This window comes from Haliotis rubra, unplaced genomic scaffold, assembly GCF_003918875.1.
Source record: "Haliotis rubra isolate DU_JTF1 unplaced genomic scaffold, ASM391887v1 Scf63, whole genome shotgun sequence".
Taxonomy (NCBI): domain Eukaryota; kingdom Metazoa; phylum Mollusca; class Gastropoda; order Lepetellida; family Haliotidae; genus Haliotis; species Haliotis rubra.
In genome coordinates this window covers 1,931,067-1,954,163 of record NW_025767335.1, presented here as the reverse complement: position 1 = coordinate 1,954,163, position 23,097 = coordinate 1,931,067, and the positions used below count along the sequence as shown (strand labels likewise).

General features: G+C 40.4%; 2 protein-coding genes across 2 annotated transcripts; one reads left to right on the top strand and one right to left on the bottom strand.

The window, feature by feature from the left end:
• The first annotated feature begins 169 nt into the window (after nucleotides 1-169).
• On the top strand, nucleotides 170-7,734 carry LOC124256568 (TELO2-interacting protein 2-like). The gene is made up of 3 exons (XM_046690552.1): nucleotides 170-760; nucleotides 1,232-1,683; nucleotides 6,258-7,734. Exons 1-3 carry the CDS (start codon nucleotides 263-265, stop codon nucleotides 6,769-6,771), a joined length of 1,464 nt encoding a protein of 487 aa, XP_046546508.1. The 5' UTR covers nucleotides 170-262; the 3' UTR covers nucleotides 6,772-7,734.
• A 9,739-nt stretch (nucleotides 7,735-17,473) lies between these two features.
• Nucleotides 17,474-20,816, bottom strand: LOC124256512 (zinc transporter ZIP1-like). Its single transcript, XM_046690502.1, has 2 exons — nucleotides 19,329-20,816; nucleotides 17,474-17,518 (listed from the first exon to the last, which is right to left on the bottom strand). The coding sequence occupies exon 1, from the start codon at nucleotides 20,764-20,766 to the stop codon at nucleotides 19,618-19,620; it is 1,149 nt and encodes a 382-aa protein (XP_046546458.1). The 5' UTR covers nucleotides 20,767-20,816; the 3' UTR covers nucleotides 17,474-17,518; nucleotides 19,329-19,617.
• Nucleotides 20,817-23,097: the final 2,281 nt, after the last annotated feature.

Here is a 23,097-nt window from a genome sequence, read left to right as displayed (position 1 = left end):
TAGTCATTGGCATTAATGTCACAGCACAGCATAGAAAATCTCAGTCAAAACGAATGATAATGCAGAAAAGGAATATAAAGTGAACCTTTGGTAAACCCTCAAACATGAGGTGATAGTAATAGGGGAGGTAACTCTATTACTACTCTTTGCGCCACTAGGCGTCGTTTAGGCGGGCATGCGAGCGATGACAGCATGTGCAGTGTTTTGATCTGACTGCAAGGAGTGTGTTTTGTTAATTTCAACAACATATGACCTCATTACAATGAACGGAAATCCATTCTCGGGAAAGACATTACACGAGAGACTAAAATTAGTCTTGAATGAAACGAACGAAGAGCAGTTTCTGCCTGAATTGACAAATTTCAACAAGCAAGTAGAAAAGGCCGAAAACACGTATATTGTATCTTGCTTCGGCTCTGTGTTAATACATGAAACATTAAATCAGTTAATTGACAGAGCCGCCGTTTGTGAGATATCTGACGTCGAACCTTCAGAATATACCAAGGACGTCTTCCGAGGAAGAGCTTCCCTGTCGGAGAATGTTTTAGAGAGTTTACACTGCTTACTGAAGTACGTGCCACCTGAGGATGTGGCAGGTGGAAAGACACTGAGAAAGATAAGTCCACATCTATTGCACTTGGTCTCAGGGAATGTGGTGAAAAATCTGTGGACCAGCAACAGCTCCGTCCTCAAGGCCAAACAGGTGCTGAATCAGTTGAAATCACTGTACGGAGTTGACGAGTACTCCGATCTTCTCCAGGTGGGTGTTTCTTCAGGCGAGGTGGGAATATCTGCAGGTATAATGCTCACGGTAGTAAGTCTAAGTATTGCAAATCAGAGTCAATCAATGCCTATCAGAATCAAAGTATTACACATCAATCATGCGGTGTCAATCAAAGTAATACATCGACCATGCAGTGTCAATAACAGTATTACACATCAATCATGCAGTGTCAATAACAGTATTACACATCAATCATGCAGTGTCAGTGTATTACACATCAATCATGCAGTGTCAATAACAGTATTACACATCAATCATGAGGTGTCAATAAAAGTATTACACATCAATCATGCAGTGTCAGTGTATTACACATCAATCATGCTGTGTCAATCATGATCAGTTGACTAATCTATGTATATCAGTATAATCTTAATACCATGGCTGTTCTGCTGTTTACTTGACAATGTTGATGTGATTATATGGCTGCGTTTTCTTGTCTTCCTGCAGGTTAGCTTGACAGGAGGCAAACATGATCTCCCAAATCCAGCAGACTCCTTGTACAGTCAGTACCTGGCAATAGTACAACAAGCGCTGACGAAGGATAGGTGGCGGAACTATCCTGTTTCTGTTGCTTCCTTTGTGTGGGTGCTGCTTCACACCAAGTCTCCCTACCTCAGTGAGTACCTGGGACAGGTGCTACCCTTGCCTCTCAATATGGTGGACGATTTCGCGGTCGAGAGCAAGATTGTCGGCGTGAGGTGTTTGCACCACATCATGCAGAATGTATCCCATGAGGAACTGCGATGGTATGGTCGGGCTGATGTCGTGTATGAAGCCTTGAAACACCAACTCTACACAAAGCATGCCACCTTGATGACAGTCCTTCACCCTGCCCTGCTCTTTATCCTCCGTGTTGTGGAGAGAGCAGCAGCCACAGCACATTCCAGAGATATGAGCAGGTAATTTGTGTGTAAATGGTCTGACAACTAACACATTAGTACAGTGTGATACTTATTGTTTGTTGTTAAATGTTGTACTCAACAATATTCCAGCTATATGACAACTGTCTGTAAATAATCAAGTCTGAACCAGACAATCTAGTGACTCGATGAGTCTGATCCCACCCCTTACAACAAGCATGATTTCCTGCAGACCAATTCAAACCCAGATCACTGTTTAATGTTGTTCATTAGTGGCTGAATTGACAATATGACTCATGGGGTGGTCCCAGTGCCGACCTTCTCTACTTGACCTACTCGACCTGAAGTTGAGTAAGGTTGAGTGAGGTCAACCAAGTTTTTGAAATTTTTTGACATGTCAAAAATGTTCTCTGAGACCAGGTCAAGAATAGGTTGAAAAAACATCAAGTTTAGGTGATAATTAGATCGAGTTGGTCGAGTACAGGTCTACTCAACTTGGTCGAGATGCTATGCATATGCATCATCTGTGAAAAATAACATGTGATATCCTCCAGACAAATAGTACACATCATCCATGTTATATCCGACATTAACCTTACCAGATCCTGTAATCTGTGGACTGTACGACACTACAGTAGCGGCAGGGGTGGATCTGGGATTTTGGAGAAGTAGGGGTGCACATAAATCATGAAGTGCAGAGTTTAGATGGAGATGCTCCTCAGGGAAATTTGGGGGGGTGATGGGGGTGGGTGGATGCACACCTTCACTGGATATGCTCTGAGCAGACTGTAGAAAACATATCATCGTAAATTGTGAAAACCTCTTACAACAGAAAAAACAATGTGCGATAGATATATGCTGCATATATAGGACTAGTGTTGGGAATTGGATAAAATCTCATAATTGATGATTGGTTCATTACAACCGATAAATCATCGAAAATAATTGGTCAGCATCATTTATCAAATTTTTCTGGTTATGTTTGTTACTGCACAATAAACAAAGAAAAAACATGTAGTTCTTATGAGTCTTTTTGCAAATTCCACAAAATCCATGTGCAAATTTCACATCTTTAAAGGATGACTAGTATGTTAGGAACATAAATTTCCTGGAGTCTTTAAGATAAATTCAATCCTGACTTGGAACGAGCTTGTAATGTTTATGAAATGTAACAGACAAAACCAACCTTGTGAAAAATATTGTTAATGCAAACAAATGTTCCAGAATTGTTTGTGAATTGTTTGAGAAAACATAATGGATTGCTTGGTCGTTTAGTCATTGTGACCAATCTTCGATTATTTCAATTAATCGGACCACCACTATATCGGACTATTATTAATTTTGACTGGACAGGGTGACACTGCTATGTTCAACTGTTTGCTTAGTAGCGACAACACACATGGATAAAATATGTGTTGGTTGTATAAAGGTTTATACATACCGGCAGAATGTACATACAACAAAGAAGGCTTTTGATCATTACTGTTGACTTTAACATCATCTAAGGAGGCATTGTATGTTTGTGTGCTAGATAATGGTAGGTGTGTACCATTAACTATAGGACTTATCCTATAATGTGTCAGTTTATATAACTATTACAAAATCTAAATTGAAAGATAGTATTGAACATGGTCATGTGATAACAGCTCTATTGTGTTATGAATAAACGTGAAAAATTTGGCTTCGGTAGAAGTGTATGCTATCAATGTTGGAGGGGGTCATGTGATGCTTTTATCCTGTATGTCATATTGTTATTAATGTACTCCTATGGTTGTTGACCCAATGAAAAAATCTGTCTGTGTCTGTCTTGTCTGTCTGTCTGTCTGTCTCATAATTTGTGTACTCCTTTGGTTGTTGACCCAATGAAAAAGTCTGTCTGTGTCTGTCTGGTCAGTCTGTCTGGTCAGTCTGTGTGTGTCTGTCTGTCTCATAATTTGTGTACTACTTTGGTTGTTGACCCAATGAAAAAGTCTGTCTGTGTCTGTCTGGTCAGTCTGTCTGTCTCATAATTTGTGTACTGGTCAGTCTGTGTCTGTCTGTGTCTGTCTGTCTGTCTCTGATAATTTGTGTACTACTTTGGTTGTTGACCCAATGAAAAGTCTGTCTGTCAGTCTGTCTGTCTGTCTGTCTGTCAGTCTGTCTGAAAAAGTCTGTCTGTGTCTGTCTGGTCTCTGCCTGTCTCATCTGATAATTTGTGTACTACTTTGGTTGTTGACCCAATGAAAAAGTCTGTCTGTGTCTGTCTGGTCAGTCTGTCAGTCTGTCTGTGTCTGTCTGTCTATAAATTTGTGTACTACTTTGTTGAATGTTGTCTGTGTCCTGGTCATGAAAATAATTTATGTCTGTTTGTAACAGGTCTGTATGTAACAGAAAATTTATGAAATCATGTAATCTATTTTCGTATGCACAGTTTTTCAAGGAAATAATGACAGTCTGTTTGTCGATAATGATGAGAAGGTGTGACCTATTTCCTTGTACTTCAGGGGTCAGGGAACTTTTGTCCAGTTGAAATTATTGCTTTTCTATTTTCATATAGAGGATCAATAAACAGGTTCCTAGATGCATATCAGAAACATCCTGAAACATGTTAAGCATATATATGTCAAAATTTGCATTTATACATCATAATCAATGGTAATGGATGAAAATTAACAATGCACAAAAGAGTATATAGCATATTGGATATTGAACAACCATCGAATGAGCTGGACTTACAATACATATCTGTATAGGCCTTGTAATATAACTACACAGTTAGAGTAAGGGTTTTCTATGGGTTTAGGAAATTGTTGTGTCCTCTAAAAGGAGACATGAAGAGAGACATTAGTTTGGTTTCGACATAGTTTTATTTCCAAAGAAATCTGGGTCAGTAAAAATGCAAAACCTGCTTATGTAAATACCTCTCCAGGTAATTAATTGGTACACTTTGTGTGAGATAGTGCTATACATAATGTACAATTGCACAAATGGAATATATAATGTCAGTATTTTGAAGTCAGCCGTTAGTTTGTGTTGCTTCAGGGGGTTTAAGGTTCATTGTATAATAAAGTATCATTTACATAAATTCAAGACATGGAACCATGAGGATCTTTGATAATGTGGACATTTTGGAATAAACTGACAGTCAACTGCATGTGGAGAACCATGGGAACAAAGGATGTCTTGCTGACAAAAATCATAAGGGACCGTTCATAATTTATGGTTAGGGGGGTGATAATGATTTTTATGGAGAAAGCATGTACCGGTGCAAAGTGAATGTCTCTCCCCACCCCACCCCACCCCAACATTTATGTACAAAGTAAGTGACAACCCCTGCATATCATGTACAAAATCAATGACCACCCCCTTTCCATAAATTTTAAGCATAATTAATTAATATTTACATGTACACAATTGCTGACCCCCACCAACAGATGTGTACAAAATTGATGAACCCCCCCTACTTCCCCAGAACAAAATGGGTAAACATGTTCTCTGTTGCTTTTTGTTTTGTGCCAAACTGTGCAAATTGCATTTGCAAACTTCACATCCAGTGTAAAATAATGCAACTTGCTACTTTAAAGTGATGACTAATATATAATGAACATAAACTTCCTGGAGTCTTCAAGAAATATTCAGACATGACTTTTCAGTAAGTGAAGTGAGTTTTCTAAGAATTAAACATGTTTTCAGGCCCTGACAACTTCTATGATATGTTCCATTGTCAAGTGTTTCAAACACTAAAACAGTAGTTTGTTTATGTTCGACTATGATAAAATGTGATTAATTGCTTGGTCGTTTGGTCACTGCTACCAATCTTCGATTATTTCAATTAATCGGAACACCACTAGTGCATAGTATATGCAAATTAATCTAAGAAACCACATGATGCTTTGATTTGTTTAGAATATCATATCATCTCCTTTATAACCCTGTGAAATCATGTTGGCATGTCATTCTCTAGATTATAGCCTTGAAACACTTTTGGTTGTGAGTAATCTCCACAAAAGGTCAAGGTCACAGTGATGGTCACTCATAAAGTAAGTTTGTCACTTTTACCAACATGACATTATTCTGCAGACTTATACGTACGTTATACATTCACTCTCCCCACTTTGAGGTTGTAAGTACCCGTGAAGATCCAGGTTAGAATTGGTCTTCAGTAACCCATGCTTGTCGTAAGAGGCGACTAACAGAATCGGGTGGTCAGGCTTGCTGACTGGGTTGACACATGTCATTGTATCCTAATTGCGTAGATCGATGCTCATGCTGTTGATCACTGGATTGTCTGGTCCAGACTCGATTATTTACAGACCACCGCCATATAGCTGGAATATTGCTGAGTGCGGCGTAAAACTAAACTCACTCACTCACTAACTCAGGTTGTAAGTAGGTAATATTTTTGTACTATAATTATGCAAACCAGTCTATAAGCCACACTGAAAGTATGAACTGCTCTGATTTCAGTAAAACTCATTTGTGACTTTTTAAATATCTTGAAAGTTACATGATGTCGCCAGTTGGCTTTGGTGTGCACCATGGTGTTGAAAGGTGATCAGTTCCCAAGTATGTGGTTAGAGGCAGGAGCTTAGTTTTCTATATTTACAATAATCAAGATGTCTGCTTTGTTTCAGGCATGACGAAATCTTCAAGATGATAATTCACGATTCAGAAATGGAAAACAACATCCACCTGAGACGTTCACTCACAGCTCACATACCAGCCTTCATTGATGTCATGGGCATCAATGCCGTCTGCCACATGGCTAGCCTCGTGAACCTTGTTTCCAGCTACCTTGAAATTTATGATGGGCCTGAAGAGACCTCCAGGTTGAATGGGTTGTCAATCTTGAAGTCTCTGCTGCTGACTGTCTGGCCAAGGATCCCAGTTCATGCCATTGTCTTGCTGAAATGTCTTCTCAAGTTTCTGTATGACGTTGGGGCTGACGAAACTATAACTCCCCAGTGTGTGAAAGATGAAATGACGAGATCGGCAACTGAATGCTTGCTGCTTCTTACAAAAACAGCTCCAGATATTGTTGAACCTGGACTCCGATCCATCTGTGACACGGACACACCTATATTTGTGAGGGACATAGCTAAACAGGTGTGTGAAACATTCAGACACACATGTGAGAGAGATTCCTAGCTATGTGTGAAATATTCAGACACATGTGGCAAAGTTTTTTGACTATTCACAGATCCCTATTGTGTGAGACATTGCAAGGCAAATTGCAGGAAAATTTAGACACGTTTATAAGAGACATTGATAACAATATTCGTGAAATATATAGACACATTTGCGTTGTTAATGACAAAGCCAGCAAATTGTGTGAAACATACAGACACTCATATACTTGTGAGAAACAGCTAGCAAAGGGTGTGAAACATTCAAAAACATGTTTGTGAGAGACATAGCTGGCCATTTGAGTGAAAATTGCAGACACACCTGTGCATGTGAAACATTGCTTGTCAGACATGGGCCTTGAAGTCTGTGAGTGCTATTTCCCCATATTATGGTTAAAATTGCCATGATCAAAATATTCTCTTGGAGTTTCAGACTCTTTATCGTGCTTATATCATTAAATATGAGTCCGATCCTGAACAATTGAGAAAGCATGTTGTTTCTGGTACATTGATCAATCTCATGATCTGTTTCATATACAGTAGATGTATGCAGTCATAGCAGGATGTATAGAATTCTACCAGCTGAATGTTTGTGTAAAGTCCAATACACCATCCTGTGGGCACATAACAAACTGATATCAGTGGGATTTACAAGGACTATCCCTTTTAATTATTTTGATCAGTTGAGCCTTTCACCATTTGACACTCACTGTGACTCAGTGGGTGTATTTCAATGTATTCAGTAGGTATGCCACAATACATCTATACATCAATACTTTTCTAAGACGATACAATTATCGATACGTTCAAAACTGTATCAATATTTAGTTTTGAAAGTATTGGTTTAAATATGTTTATTTATCGTTTACATTTTGCAATTGTATCATGTTTTTTTATGTTATGAGAGTTATAAATGATTATTTTTCATGCACAAAGATGAGAAAATAGAACTTTTAAGCTCTGATAATAAAAAATGTTGATCTTTCATGGACAATTATAAAATATGAAATATTAATGTTCAAAATGTAACTAAGTTTACGCAATAATGCCGCGAAAATAGGTATCGTGATACGTATCGAATCGTGACATGGGTATCGTGATACGTATCGATTCATGAAACTTATGTATCGTGACATCTCTAGTATTCAGAGTGTTTGAGTTCTGTTCTTTTAACACTGTAGCATAATGGCAGTGCAGATTGGCCAGTAACCCATGTTGTAAGAGGCGACAAACAGGATCAAGTGGTAATGCTTGCTGACTTAGTTAATGCATATCCCAATTGCGTAGAGCGATGCTCATGATGTTGATCACTGAATTGTCTGGTCCAGATTATTTACAGACTGCCGCTATATAGCTGGAATATTGCTTAGTGCAGCATTAAACAATAAACAAACAACGAAAGCTTGCATAGAATTTGATGAAAGATCTGATCGGAAGTTGCTACAATGAGCTGTAGAAATGTTGCACAGTTTTAGTTTCGGCCATGTAATGTCTAGAGGCAGTGGGTTTAATTTATGTTTCAGTGAGTATTTACCTGATCCAGAACATAGGTCCAAGTGAGCTTATGGTATTATCATGGAGTAATAATTTATACACACCTTCAGTATTAATTATTACCACTACAAGCGATATATTAGGATTCAGATATTAGGAAAATATAAACACAGAATATAAGTTTCACCAAAATACAGAATATTAGTTTCACCATGATCAGTAATATATCGCTGGAATATTGCTGAAAAGCGGGTAAAATCATGTTCGATCACACACTCTTCAGTAGGATAGGGAATAAACTGACAAACATCCAGTTTCCACCCATACCTTTCATAGCACCAATGGTGGCTATTAAGAGTTATGTCCCTTCTGTGTCGAGCCAATCTTGTTCCTCCAATCATTATCCATGTATTTGCTTCCTACAAGACAGGCTCCTGGTCCAGATGATCTGAGTGGTAGTCAAGATCTGTTTTGTAATGATACAGGACTTACTTCACAAAGTGCATCGAATTACTGGAGCTGACGTTGATAAGAAAATTGAAAAGATATGGAAAATATCTCCTAACGCCCCAGCATGTTTTTGTCATAATTGTACAATCGACTCTTTAATATGGAGGTTTCTTATGGATGTGGAAAGCGTTTTGTTGCTTCTATTTGCAAATTGTGCAGGGCAGGGCATTTTACGAAACACATGTCAATTTCATAAGGGTGGAAACTGGACTTTAATTAACTCCCTTGATTTGGGAAGATGTCACTCACTCATTAGAGAGCCTGGCTTTTAAAAAATTGCAACATTGTGCACAGTCAAGAAATCCCTTGCAGTGTGGGGCCTAGCTTGGACATGCTTTTAAAAGAGTGTTTATTAAGTGGACGTTTTTGGTTGGAGATGATATTCAAGAAACATAATGCCATCCATTATGGAAGCTGCTTTATTAGATCTCATCATAGTTTACATGCATGTTTGTTTGTGTGCAGGATGATTGAGCTTGTCTTTGGAGGCCAGTTAGTGGATCAAGTGATCACGTTTTGTGATATTGTTGATTGTATGTCATCTGAGTGAGTGAGTTTAGTTTTACGCCGCACTCAGCAATATTCCACCTGTAAGGCGGCGGTCTGTAAATAATCGAGTCTGGACCTGTGGACAATCCAGTGGTTAACAGCATCAGTATCGAGCTACGCAACTGGGATACGATGACATGTCAACCATGTCAGGCAGCCTGACCACCTGATCCCGTTAGTCGCCTATTATGACAATTCTAACCCCGATCTTCACGGGTCTGTATGTCATCTGACCACAACAGCGAGGATAGTAGCTCGCAATATCAATCACCGGTCCACACACTATCATTACATAACGCTTGACTATATGGAATGTGACATTAAACAGCATGCTAAACCTTTAATATAAAAGAGTGTTACCTTAAAGTCATAATCTCTCAACATCAGTCATCAAACATTACACTACAAATTTAAGCCACACATTGCTGAAGACTTTAGTGCATGCATGTCTGTGACGTCAATCAATGGATCGTCTAGTCCAGGTCGACCGTGAAGATCTGGGGTAGAATAGGTCTTCAGCAACCATTGCTTGCCACAAAAGGAGACTATGCTTGTCGTAAGAGGCGACTAACGGGATGGGGTGGTCAGGCTCGCTGACTGGGTTGACACATGTCATCGTATCCCAATTGCGCAGATCGATGGTCATGCTGTTGATCACTGGATTGTCTGGTCTAGGCTTGATTGTTTACAGACCGCCGCCATACATCTGGAATATTGCTGAGTGCGGCGTAAACCTAACCTCGCTCGCTCACTCATTTCCATGTTATGTTAGCATAACCACTAGACTTAAATACTCTTTTAGTGTGAGTATTGATACAATTCTGTCAGTAATCTGGGTCTGCTTACACAAAACAAACTTTGCATTTAGATTATTGTAACTCCCATACTTAAAGTATACGTTTATGATGATCTAAGCGCTAAGATAACTTTGTGAAGTGGGCTCAGATTGTGTTTATTATATCAGTTACACTAAAGAAAATTATATATATATGCATATTGCACCCTTTTATTTATTTATTTTATTTATTTATTTACGTACATACTTATTTATTAAATAATTTAGTAAGTAAATGGGAGAACTGATTTCAGATATAACAAGACACACGGGTACACATGCACACAAAGCTAAATGATGATGACTAATGATGACTAATGATGACTAATAATGACTAATAATGACTAATAATGCAAGTGATCCCTTTCCTCCCATTCACAGCTATCACTGACAGGCAGACATCCCATCAGCTGACCTGTCTATGAAGCATGACTTTGTTACGGACACAGTCCTACTTCGTGGAAGTGAGACAAAGCACTTAGTGACTCCTGCAGCTATGCGACTCAGATTTGACAGAGAGACATACATGACACAGTTACATCACACAGCTGAGTGGCACAGCTGTGACAGACATACATAAAATATGTGACACCCCTACATCGCTGACCGCCTCCGTGGTGTAGTGGTTAGAGCCGCCCACCCGAGAGCCGAAGGTCGCTGGTTCGATCCCCGACCGCGCCATACCAAAAAGACGTTAAAATATGGTACTTGTTGGTCCCTGCCTGGCCGCATTAATGGGTACAACAAGGACTGGTCGGCTCGAGTCAGTATAATGTGTCTGAGTGGGGTATTCATGCTTCACTGCGGCATGGTATCTCAGTGGGCTAGCACTATAAAACCAGCTACAGTCTGGGCTAGTACAAGCAGCCGCACATATACACACACACGCATGCACATCGTCCATATGAGCTTAAATATTCTCAAGCACTCCACGTTAAACCCAATTTCACCTCACCTCACCTACATCGCACAATGCCAAGACTGATTCCCAAAGTGAGTTTAAAGTGAACTGAATGTTGTATGTTGTGTGTTTGTTTAACACCAATCTTGGGAATGTTCAAGCAGTATGATGGCAGTCTGGTAGTAATCAAAGTCAGGGGCCCGATCCACAAAGCATTCATAACGTTACGACCTGTCGTAACTCTATAGTTTTCCATAGGCTTACAAATGCCGTAGAGCTACGAACGCTTTGTGGATCTGGACCTGGACTAGAGTGAGTGAGTGAGTTTACAGGTAATGCATTCATTACCCCTCCCTGGGGTTGTGTAAGCAGTTGTATCAGAAGTTGGCCTAGACAAGCCAGTGATTGACAAATGGTCAGTTCAGAATGACCTCTTAGTTGGGACCTCTGTAGTCAGTTGAGCATGGCCTCCTAGTTGGGACGTCTGTAGTCAGTGCAGCATGACCTCCTAGTTGGGACCTGTGTAGTCAGTGCAGCATGACCTCCCATTTGGGACCTGGGTAGTCAGTGCAGCATGACCTTCCAGTTGGGACCTGTGTAGTCAGTGCAGCATGACCTCCCAGTTGGGACGTCTGTAGTCAGTGCAGCATGACCTCCTAGTTGGGACCTGTGTAGTCAGTGCAGCATGACCTCCCAGTTGGGACCTGTGTAGTCAGTGCAGCATGACCTCCCAGTTGGGACCTGTGTAGTCAGTGCAGCATGACCTCCCAGTTGGGACCTGTGTAGTCAGTGCAGCATGACCTCCTAGTTGGGACCTGTGTAGTCAGTGCAGCATGACCTCCCAGTTGGGACCTGTGTAGTCAGTGCAGCATGACCTCCCAGTTGGGACCTGTGTAGTCAGTGCAGCATGACCTCCCAGTTGGGACCTGTGTAGTCAGTGCAGCATGACCTCCTAGTTGGGACCTGTGTAGTCAGTGCAGCATGACCTCCCTAGTTTGGGCCTGTGTAGTCAGTGCAGCATGACCTCCCAGTTGGGACCTGTGTAGTCAGTGCAGCATGACCTCCCAGTTGGGACCTGTGTAGTCAGTGCAGCATGACCTCCTAGTTGGGACCTGTGTAGTCAGTGCAGCATGACCTCCTAGTTGGGACCTGGCATGACCTCCTAGTTGGGACCTGTGTAGTCAGTGCAGCATGACCTCCCAGTTGGGACCTGTGTAGTCAGTGCAGCATGACCTCCCAGTTGGGACCTGTGTAGTCAGTGCAGCATGACCTCCCTAGTTGGGACCTGTGCCAGTCAGTGCAGCATGACCTCCCAGTTGGGACCTGTGTAGTCAGTGCAGCATGACCTCCTAGTTGGGACCTGGCATAACCTAGTTGGGACCTGTCATGACCTCCCAGTTGGGACCTGTGTAGTCAGTGCAGCATGACCTCCTAGTTGGGACCTGTGTAGTCAGTGCAGCATGACCTCCTAGTTGGGACCGGTCATGACCTCCTAGTTTGGGCCTGTGTAGTCAGTGCAGCATGACCTCCTAGTTGGGACCTGGCATAACGTAGTTGGGACCTGTCATGACCTCCCAGTTGGGACCTGTGTAGTCAGTGCAGCATGACCTCCCAGTTGGGACCTGTGTAGTCAGTGCAGCATGACCTCCTAGTTGGGACCTGTGTAGTCAGTGCATCATGACCTCCCAGTTGGGACCTGTGTAGTCAGTGCAGCATGACCTCCCAGTTGGGACCTGTGTAGTCAGTGCAGCATGACCTCCTAGTTGGGACCTGTGTAGTCAGTGCAGCATGACCTCCCAGTTGGGACCTGTGTAGTCAGTGCAGCATGACCTCCCAGTTGGGACCTGTGTAGTCAGTGCAACATGACCTCCTAGTTGGGACCTGGCATAACCTAGTTGGGACCTGTCATGACCTCCCAGTTGGGACCTGTGTAGTCAGTGCAGCATGACCTCCTAGTTGGGACCTGTGTAGTCAGTGCAGCATGACCTCCTAGTTGGGACCTGGCATGACCTCCTAGTTGGGACCTGTGTAGTCAGTGCAGCATGACCTCCCTGTTGGGACCTGTGTAGTCAGTGCAGCATGACCTCCCTGTTGGGACCTGTGTAGTCAGTGCAGCATGACCTCCCTAGTTGGGACCTGTGTAGTCAGTGCAGCATGACCTCCTAGTTTGGGCCTGTGTAGTCAGTGCAGCATGACCTCCCTGTTGGGACCTGTGTAGTCAGTGCAGCATGACCTCCTAGTTGGGACCTGTGTAGTCAGTGCAGCATGACCTCCCAGTTGGGATCTGTGTCGTCAGTGCAGCATGACCTCCCAGTTGGGACCTGTGTAGTCAGTGCAGCATGACCTCCCAGTTGGGACCTGTGTAGTCAGTGCAGCATGACCTCCCAGTTGGGACCTGTGTAGTCAGTGCAGCATGACCTCCTAGTTGGGACCTGGCATAACCTAGTTGGGACCTGTCATGACCTCCTAGTTGGGACCTGTGTAGTCAGTGCAGCATGACCTCCTAGTTGGGACCTGTGTAGTCAGTGCAGCATGACCTCCCTAGTTGGGACCTGTGTAGTCATGACCTCCCCAGTTGGGACCTGTGTAGTCAGTGCAGCATGACCTCCTTGTTGGGACCTGTCAGTTGAAGACCTCCCAGCTAGTTGGGAACGACCTTCCAGCTGGGGCCTGTAGTCAGTGCAGCATGACCTCCCTGTCAGGACCTGTGTAGTCAGTGCAGCATGACCTCCTAGTTGGGACCTGTGTAGTCAGTGCAGCATGACCTCCCAGTTGGGACCTGTGTAGTCAGTGCAGCATGACCTCCTAGTTGGGACCTGTGTAGTCAGTGCAGCATGACCTCCTAGTTGGGACCTCTGTAGTCAGTGCAGCATGACCTCCCAGTTGGGACCTGTGTAGTTAGTGCTGCATGACCTCCCTGGTGGGACCTTCATTCATTCCGAATGACTGCTCTGTTAAGATTCACTGCCATGAAATGTCTTGTCAGCAGATATATATGCATCTTGGTCACAAACCTACAAGAGTAACCTACAATGAACTCAACATCCTCTGTTGGTAATAATGTGTCATCTTCTATATTAAAGGAAGTCCCTTCATACCACAGTTCAATTATATCAAAACCTGATGTATATCTTGCATCAGGACAGCTGTTGGGATTGATCCAAATGCACTTGGACAGTGTCAGTCAGTACAATACCCCCATCTCTCTCTCTGGATGTTACTCAGTTTTTGAGTCAGTGTCCATAGAACTCATCTATCTGGGTGTTACAGAGGTGTTGCAGTAGTTCCAGGCAGTGCAATACTTCTCATTCTCTCTCTTCTGGGGTTGTGTAAGCAGTTGTATCTGACGTTGGCCCAGATAATCCAGTGATTGACAAATGCGCATTAATCTACACAAATGGGGTGCAGTGAATTTAATCCAACAAGTCAGCTGAGTCTGACAACCCGATCCCTTTAGTCGCCTCTTACAGCAAGCATGGGTTGCCGCAGACCATTTCTCAAACTTTAAATTCTTTGAGGGAACGACAGTTCCTCAACATGACAAATAAACCCAATCCTCCCAAGAACAAGTGGTTGTTAACCACATAATTAAAAAATAAGTGAACCATATCAGTAGTCACTAACTTTACTCCTGTAACCATGGTCACAAATGGCAACTTGAGGAAATAAAATGTGGTATTGTAGGTAGGCCAGATAACATTCGCATGAATTCAACATTGGTTATACCAGGTCTATACCACTCTGACCACACAACATCAAACTAATATAGATGTTACTGGTGGTCACATACCACAACCCAAAACTCAACAAAGGAATCCCCATTACAAACTAGGAATTTACCTGTAAGGGAAGATGCAAAGACAATAAAATATAACGTGGAGAGAGAGAAAGAGTGACAGAGTTAAAATTTTACGTCGCATCAGCATTTTTTCAGTCAAATAGCGACATTATTATTCACCAAGAAAAAGTCATAGCACCAAATTTTTAAAAAAGCAATATGTTATACACATTACATAGTTACAATTCAACTGATACAGGTCAAATTCTCTCAAGTGTTTACAGTGCCCTCTCACATGGGAAAACAGATCTTTCAGATTTAAATCTGACATGCTTCGACCAAGGTTATAATAAAAAAGCCTGACTGTATGAACATATATTAGAACCACTTCCAAGGAAGACATGATAATTACAGTGAGTAAGTGAGTGAATATGGTCTTTGGTTGCTTTTAAGAAATTGGCTTGTGCCTATGTGGAAAATTAAGTCTGGGCTTTCAGAATAATGAATAAATGTTTTAAACACTAGGCTATCCCATCGGCCCATTTTTTTATCATGATATTAGTTAAAGGGGCACTGATCCAGAGCAATTTCCGTGGACTGGTTGTTGCTTTTGTTACTTTTTTTCTGCTGTGAGTACCCGGATGATATCCCAGAATTCTTGACAGGTTCGTGACCTCTGCTGCGCCACCTGCATGCACAATTGATAGTATAAGTATAGATTGATCAACAAAGAGGAAATGTGTTTTACTCGATAAAATTTCCATCTTCATTATTTTGATAACATATGAAAACATTTTTAAGTATAACCACCTGCCAGTGGTAAAACGTGTTAGGACAGCATTTAGTCCAGACACAAGAAATGCCAAATAGAAACCTTTGTCGGTAATCTGAGTGGTGTTACCACTACTAATAAATTCATTAACTGACCAAGTGAATGATGCCAAATAACGGTAGGTTTACCATCAAACACGGGTTTACAGCAAGGGAGTAGTAATCGCTGTACTGCATGCAATTTTGATTGCCTGAAAACCCACTTATGGGCCAACACTGTTTTGAGGATATGAACGGAACTGCATTGTTGCTTCTAAGATGCCTAGCGTTTGAACAATCGAAAAACAAAACATTATCAGACAATAAAGGTATAGTTTTGATGACGTAACAATTGAATGACATTATCCCGTCCACTGCACCATTCTAGTGTGCCCCCTCGTAATCGAACCATTTTACATTATGTCACAATGCAAGCCGTTTACATCATGATGCATGTCAGTTGTCATCGCCTCGACGGGCCTCCAAAAGTAAACTACTCCGCTGCATCCCGCTTCTTGGTTTGAAGTTAATGACAGATGTAATTAAAATAATTCAGAGAAGATATTTAATCCCCAACGTGGAAACCGTGTACATCAAACTGTTATCATTTGTTTTTTTCTGGCAACGTTTGTCTTAACGTAGGGGGGGCAGACACATCAATAGAACAGCGCGCCAGTTAGCCCTGTGCGAGGATTCTTAATTTAGGTCACCGACACCGTCGTTTGTTTTCTGCCTTAAATTAATCGTAATTATCCTTAGAAAGTATTAAATTTGGCCTCTTAGAAAAGTCCTCGTACTTTAACTATAATAGTTCAGGGCGAAAGTGTGTTTTATTACATTATACATGGTGGTAGAGCGAACTGTATTTCTTAAATAAGAAATACATATACGCATTTGCTGTGTACTTAAATTTTCAGATTTTTCTAGCAATGGCAAAGTGGGGTTGTTTAGTTTACGGATTCAAATAAATCAAATGTGTGTTTTTAATATCATAGCACAGGTAATGAACATATTTTTACATGACATGATTGAATATCAAGGTAAAAAACACAGAATTAGAATCAAATTGGATCATTTTACCATCCAGGCATTAGAAAATCTGAAAATGTTTACACTGCTGGGATTCTTTATTACAGTCTGACAAGAACTATTGGGGATATTTTCAAGTAACGGGCATCCACCCTTCCTAATGTCCCACTGTTTAGGTTGAAGAAATTCTGCCAAGGTAAACAGTAGCCCAGTCCCAGTGTCCATCACGGTCGAGGGAGCAGGTACTGACCACCCTGCAGCTTGGCTTCGTAATTAAACTATTGGCGAGAAACAATAATCACTCTGGATCAGAGCACCTTTAAATTTTGCCACAGCTCGTACAATTCAGTTCAAATGTAAACTAAACATAAGCATATGAATATATACGGAAGTACAATTGTAATTGTAAACTAAACTAAATATATACCAAGTAAATAATACCAAATGAAAAAACAAGTAATATGTGGCAATGGATACAAATACAAACAGTCCATTATGACAAAGATCTCATTGTCTGTTTAAATGCCTCAGGTCAGATCCTGCCTCAGGTATGTCAAGGCTTCAAGACGTATTAATCATTGATCACACATTCAAGTCAGTATACATAAGAATTACATTACAAAAGCAAATGATTGATAATACACTTTTGTATAAGGACACTTTGACACATATTTGCATAGAAATATCAAACTTGTTAGTTTACCATTACCCTGGAGTACACATATTTCAACAATGGAGCAGTTAAAATGTTCTCTCTAACATACGAGCTTAGTTCCTATAGGTCCCCCACACTAAATAAACTTAGCTGCAGAATTGTCGATAGCTCAAGGTTTTACTTTTCAAATTTTCATAAAGCTGGTAATCTCAGGCATTGAAATAGTGCTTCATTTGCACGCCATGGCACAGTAAATATTGAAATAGCACAAAGGAAATATTTTCAATGTGCCCTGGCTTCACGACTAAAATTGTGAAATGAATTTTCATGATAGTGTTCAGGAAAATCCAACTCTCAAGTTGACACCTTTACATATTTACTGATTTATTAAACAATAAATTCAAATGATGTAATTATTGCGATGGTTTAAGTGGAATAACAAAAGGTATGGGTACACTCATTTTCACCAAAAGCACACATAAATCTTCTATCTGGTGCCCACTGGCACCCTTCAAACAATGCATTTCTATCCCTGATTCAGAACTTATGGAGGTGTAATAATAAAAAAAATTCATTTGTTAGATTCATTATGCTATTATTTTCTGGGTAGATGATCAGAGCTCTTGTATAATGACTTGAACTATAAAACCTCTGGAATGTTCAATTTGTCAGATGGAAAACATGCAGACCTCTTACCCGTTCTTAAACTAAACAAACATGATTTAGGTCATTAAACATCTTAACTCCCCCCCACCCCCATCCCTAAAGCATGCTAACACAGGGAAACCTTTTTACACAATTAGATTCTTAACAATTGTTGATTGTTTCTTGTATAATGCAGCACTTAGCAATATTACAGTTATATGACGCCGTCCTGTCAATAATCAAATCTGAACCAGACAATCTAGTGATCAGCAGCATGAGCATCTATCTACGCAATTGGGATACAATGACATGTATCAACTAAGTCAGCGAGCCTGACCACCCGATCTTGTTAGTCGCCTCTTACAACAAACATGGGTTGCTGAAGACCAATTCTAACCCAGACCTTCAGTGTCCTAACCAAGATCTTCACGGGTCAGGGCCCCGTTTCTCAAAACTCTCGTAAGCCTAAGATCTCGTAACTTTTCTTGTAGCATTCGTACTCCCTATGTTACAGTATAGGAGGTACGAATGCTACGAGAAAAGTTACGAGATCTTAGGCCTACGAGAGCTTTGTGAAACGGGGCCCAGATTCTTAACAAAGTGCCCCTACAGGCACTCCTGTTCTTGTTTTAACAGAGTACAGGTTACTTCCACAAAGCCATAAATGTAGTTATAAGTTATAGTAGTAAATACATTGCAAAATAATTATGGAATTATTTAGTTAAGTTTAGATCAAATTTGCTGCAGACTTGAGTACAGTAATTATACAAGATGTTCAATCATGTGTCTCTTTCCACACAGACTGACACAGAAGTGCACATATAACATCAAGGGTGGAAATAACCCATTGCCCGACATCCGTGTCCAGTGTTTTTCGCTGTCGGGCAAACACATTTGCATATCACGCTGTACCGTGTCCGGTTGACATTCCAATGTTAATTATGTTGCTTATATAAAAAATCACCAAAAACATTGGCCGGTATAGCAGAAAAAATATCAGGGCAAGTGATTTTACATGTGCCACTGTACCGGAGTACACTGGCAATTTTAAAGTTATTTCCACCCCTGAACCTAACCAGTCACAAACTGTATGTATCACATTAAAATTTCAAGGCAGTATTATTCAAAACTGGAACATTTACCCTGCAATGCCAATGACAAGAATAACTGAAGTAAAGGTTCATATCAGATGATGAAAATATGAATTATCATGAAAATATGAAATATTTATGAAAATATGAAAAATCATGACTAAGTCACATCCTCGAATACTGGGAAACCTGAAGTACATATCACTGTTAAGTATAAACAATATTAATGACAAAACATGTTATGCAGATGTATTAACTGCATATTCATGGATAATGCAATACATGAGGTGAAATTGGGTTTAACGTCGTGCTTGAGAATATTTCGCTCATATGACGAAACACAATACATGAGAATGCAATAAATATCATAACAGAAACAATCTCTATGTATCAGTAAGTACTCTACCATGCTATACTGAGTACACAATACAGAGTACACTTTTGGATTCAAAATCAATACATCACTGACAGATATCAATTGTAACATAACAGGTGATAAGTTTACATTCACTAAAGCATGTATAAATGTGTAAAAGCTAAGGTAACAAAATTTGCTATTTCCACAAAGAATTTATCCATAAGTGCTGCCATTAACAGATGGATTAACAACTGGACAAAACGGTTTTCTTGTACTGTCGCTTAAAAACAAAATCCCAGTAACTGTGCTGTATCCCAGGAGAAGGAATAAAAGTTTCAGTAAACGATCATGGTGAGAATTAAATTCATGTGGTAGCACTTCAAAGAATGTAATGTAGAGAAATGTTCCACAGGCTAAACCTTGAAGAATGCCTTGCACAAGGCTTGAAGCAGTTGAGTCCCAGAGATGTATTATTCCAATGCCAATTCCAACACCTAAGGGTGCAGTCACCGAGAAGAACAGAATTGAACGCAGCATAAGTTTTGAAGAGAGATTTGTCTGCACGAGATTCATGCCCAAACTAAAGCTTAAGATGCTCTTGTGGAGAACAAGGGCTGCAAAAATTCCCAAAACATTCCCTTTTTGAGTTTCCAGACCAACAGAGAGTCCCTCGAAAATGGAGTGGAGTGACAAGGCTACAAGAAGTAAAAATGATCGCATATGAGAATGTACATGTTCTTCTTCTTGTTGCCTGTGGTGTGTGTGGCCACCTTGGTAATTGAGATCTTGATCTGATGCAGGTTCTTCGGATTCACTTTCTTGAAGTATTTCCGAATTCTTATGTTCAATGTGAGGTCGATCACTTATTCCTGATATAGAATGTTCACTCCGTGTGGATTCCGTTGCACTTTTCTGCCAGTCCTCACCACCTCCTGCTAAGAGTGGTGCCCTGTCACCTTGTCGTGATGAATGTCTCTCTTTCACAGAAATGACAATCTGCTCTGTGATCAAGATTGCAAACAACCCTATGACCATAACAAACTCGGCCAGTGGAAATCCGGTGTAGATTTTCATGACATCTAAAACATTCGTCAGTTCTCGGCGTACTTCGGGAAGAAGGTCCAGGAAACATGTCGCTAGGAAGACACCGGCGGCAAAACAGCTGAGAAAACTGATGACACGTTTGTAGGTTGGTCGCGATTCCTGAGAGCTGCCAATTTCTGTCAGCTGATTGTTCAGATTTCGAGAGGTTGACCGTTTACGAAAATATCGAATCAGTTTCAAGGGAATGAATCCTAACGTAAACGTCAAAAGGAATAACACGAAGAGGACGATAACCTTGATAACTATCAACGATAACATTATCAGTCCGCTGTATCTGTCATGCTTTGACTATCAGTACTCAACCGCCATTTTGTATCACGTGATGATTCACGGTCACATGATAGCCCCAACGAATGTAGACTTACTGTGGCTCTATAGAAACTTCGAAGGTGAGGCCGTTGATAATTATGTTTGAAAGGAGGTGGTATATTATGGGTGAATTGACACAGTAGCCTAAAGTTAAGTGAATGAAAGCGGCAATTCTATATAAATGATAAATTTAATTTAATACAAACAATTATTTAAACTGGCTTAAATTATATCAATGCATCCCAAATTGAATGCCATTTTGCACAGGACGTTCGGTTAACCCTGCCCATATGTACTCTGACGACACTATGTATGAGGAATGCCGTATCAAATGTCACAACCGATTCCTATTGAAGCAGGACAAAGTCTAAGACACAATCAGACGATATGGCGAGTGTGGTATATTTCCCTTGTATATTGAAGCAAATTTGAAAGTTGTTAAATATTGGTTAAAATTATTGAGTATGGTTCCAAGCAGATTACCAAAAAATGTTATAATGTGATGATTGTTTATGATAGAAATGGGAAAAGGAAATGGTGCCACAAACGTAAAAGAATTATTATTTTCTATTGGATTTGGTAATGCATGGCATGAACAGCATATACAATCGCACTCGTTATTCCTTCTATCTGTTAAACAACGACTTTAAGATATGTACATGCAAAACTGGAATGAAAACTTCTCTTTCTAGCAAATGTTTTATTATGAAATGATTAAACAATCTGGGAATGAGGCAGTTCGTATTCCCCATTTATAAATAAACGAAAAGTCCAAATAATTATGTCTGAACATTTAATGCACCAAAACTAAAACAAAACAGTAAACCCAATGAAAAATCCTCACACTGTACATTCACCGAAAGTGTGAATGATAACTTAGCTTCTATGAATGAATGTCTTCCCGATAATGGAAGCTATTTCTAAATAATAACTGTTAACCCCTGGCTGGAGCTGCGTATGGACGTCTTTGTCCCTCAACAATATGTCTAACTATATCGCCGATGTTAATACTGACCACGAAATGCACGAGATTTTAAAACCCACGTGCATATTAGTGTTGGGAATTGGTTGAAATCTCTCAATTGATGATTGGTTCAATACCAACGACCAATCATCGAAAAAAATTGGTTCGCGTCATTTTTTAGATTTTCCTATTCAGGTTGTAGTTGCAGATAAGTATAAAGAAAAAACATTTGGTTCTCTGTTGTTTTTTTAAACTCACAAATTACATTTGCAAATTTCACATCCAGTGTAAAATGATTCAGTTCCAGTGTAACATAAACTTCCCAGATTCTTCAAGAAATATTCAGTCATGACTTTTCAGAAAGTGAAGTGAATTTTCTTAGAAATAAACACGTTTTCAGGCCCTGACAACGTCCTAAATATGTTTTATCATCAAGTATTTCAAACTCTATTACAGCGGTTCCAAAATCGTTTGTGTTCGATTATGAGAAAATGTGATCGATTGCTTGGTCGTTTGGCCACTGCGACCAATCTTCGATTATTTCAATTAATCGGAACACCACTAGTGCATATACGCATAGCGACGGGTGTATTCGGGCGCGCTGACCCTAGCTAAAAACGTAAACATCTATTTCCTTCTGTTCATACCCCTCTGCTTGACAGACTCCTGTCAACACAATACAAACAATTCTACCAATACTAATACAATGCTAACACCTCTAGCATCTGCAATAAACTGAAATTAAATACTTTCCATACTTACAAGCTGAAATCAATATAATCCATTAATCCTCGAATATCCCACAATGTTCATAACAAGTTATATAATGTCACAAACAGTTCATATAACAGTTCACAGTCAAAGTTCAAGACTCAGAGTTCACAGTTCAGTGTCAATCTTGATGTCACATAATCCAAAATCACAGAATCCAGGGAATCTAATGTCTCCACAGAATTCAATGTCACACAATCCACAGAATCCAATGTCTTCACAGAATCCAGTATCACATAATCCGATGTTACAGAATCCACAGAATCCGAGTAACAGAATCCAAGTTGCTGTATCCTAAGTCGCTGTGTCCGATGTATCCAAAGTCGCTGTATCCGATGTATCCAAAGTCACAAATCTGTATCACAATTCTCAGTTGATCACTCCAGTGGACAGATCTTGTTTGCTTGCCTGGTAATCACTGATTGTCCGATTCGTACATCCACCACGCGAACATGTCCATCTCGTCCTGGATATGTCTTCACAATCCTGCCAAGGGGCCACTGTCCTCGTGGAGTGTCCGGAGAAATCACAAGAACAACTTCGTT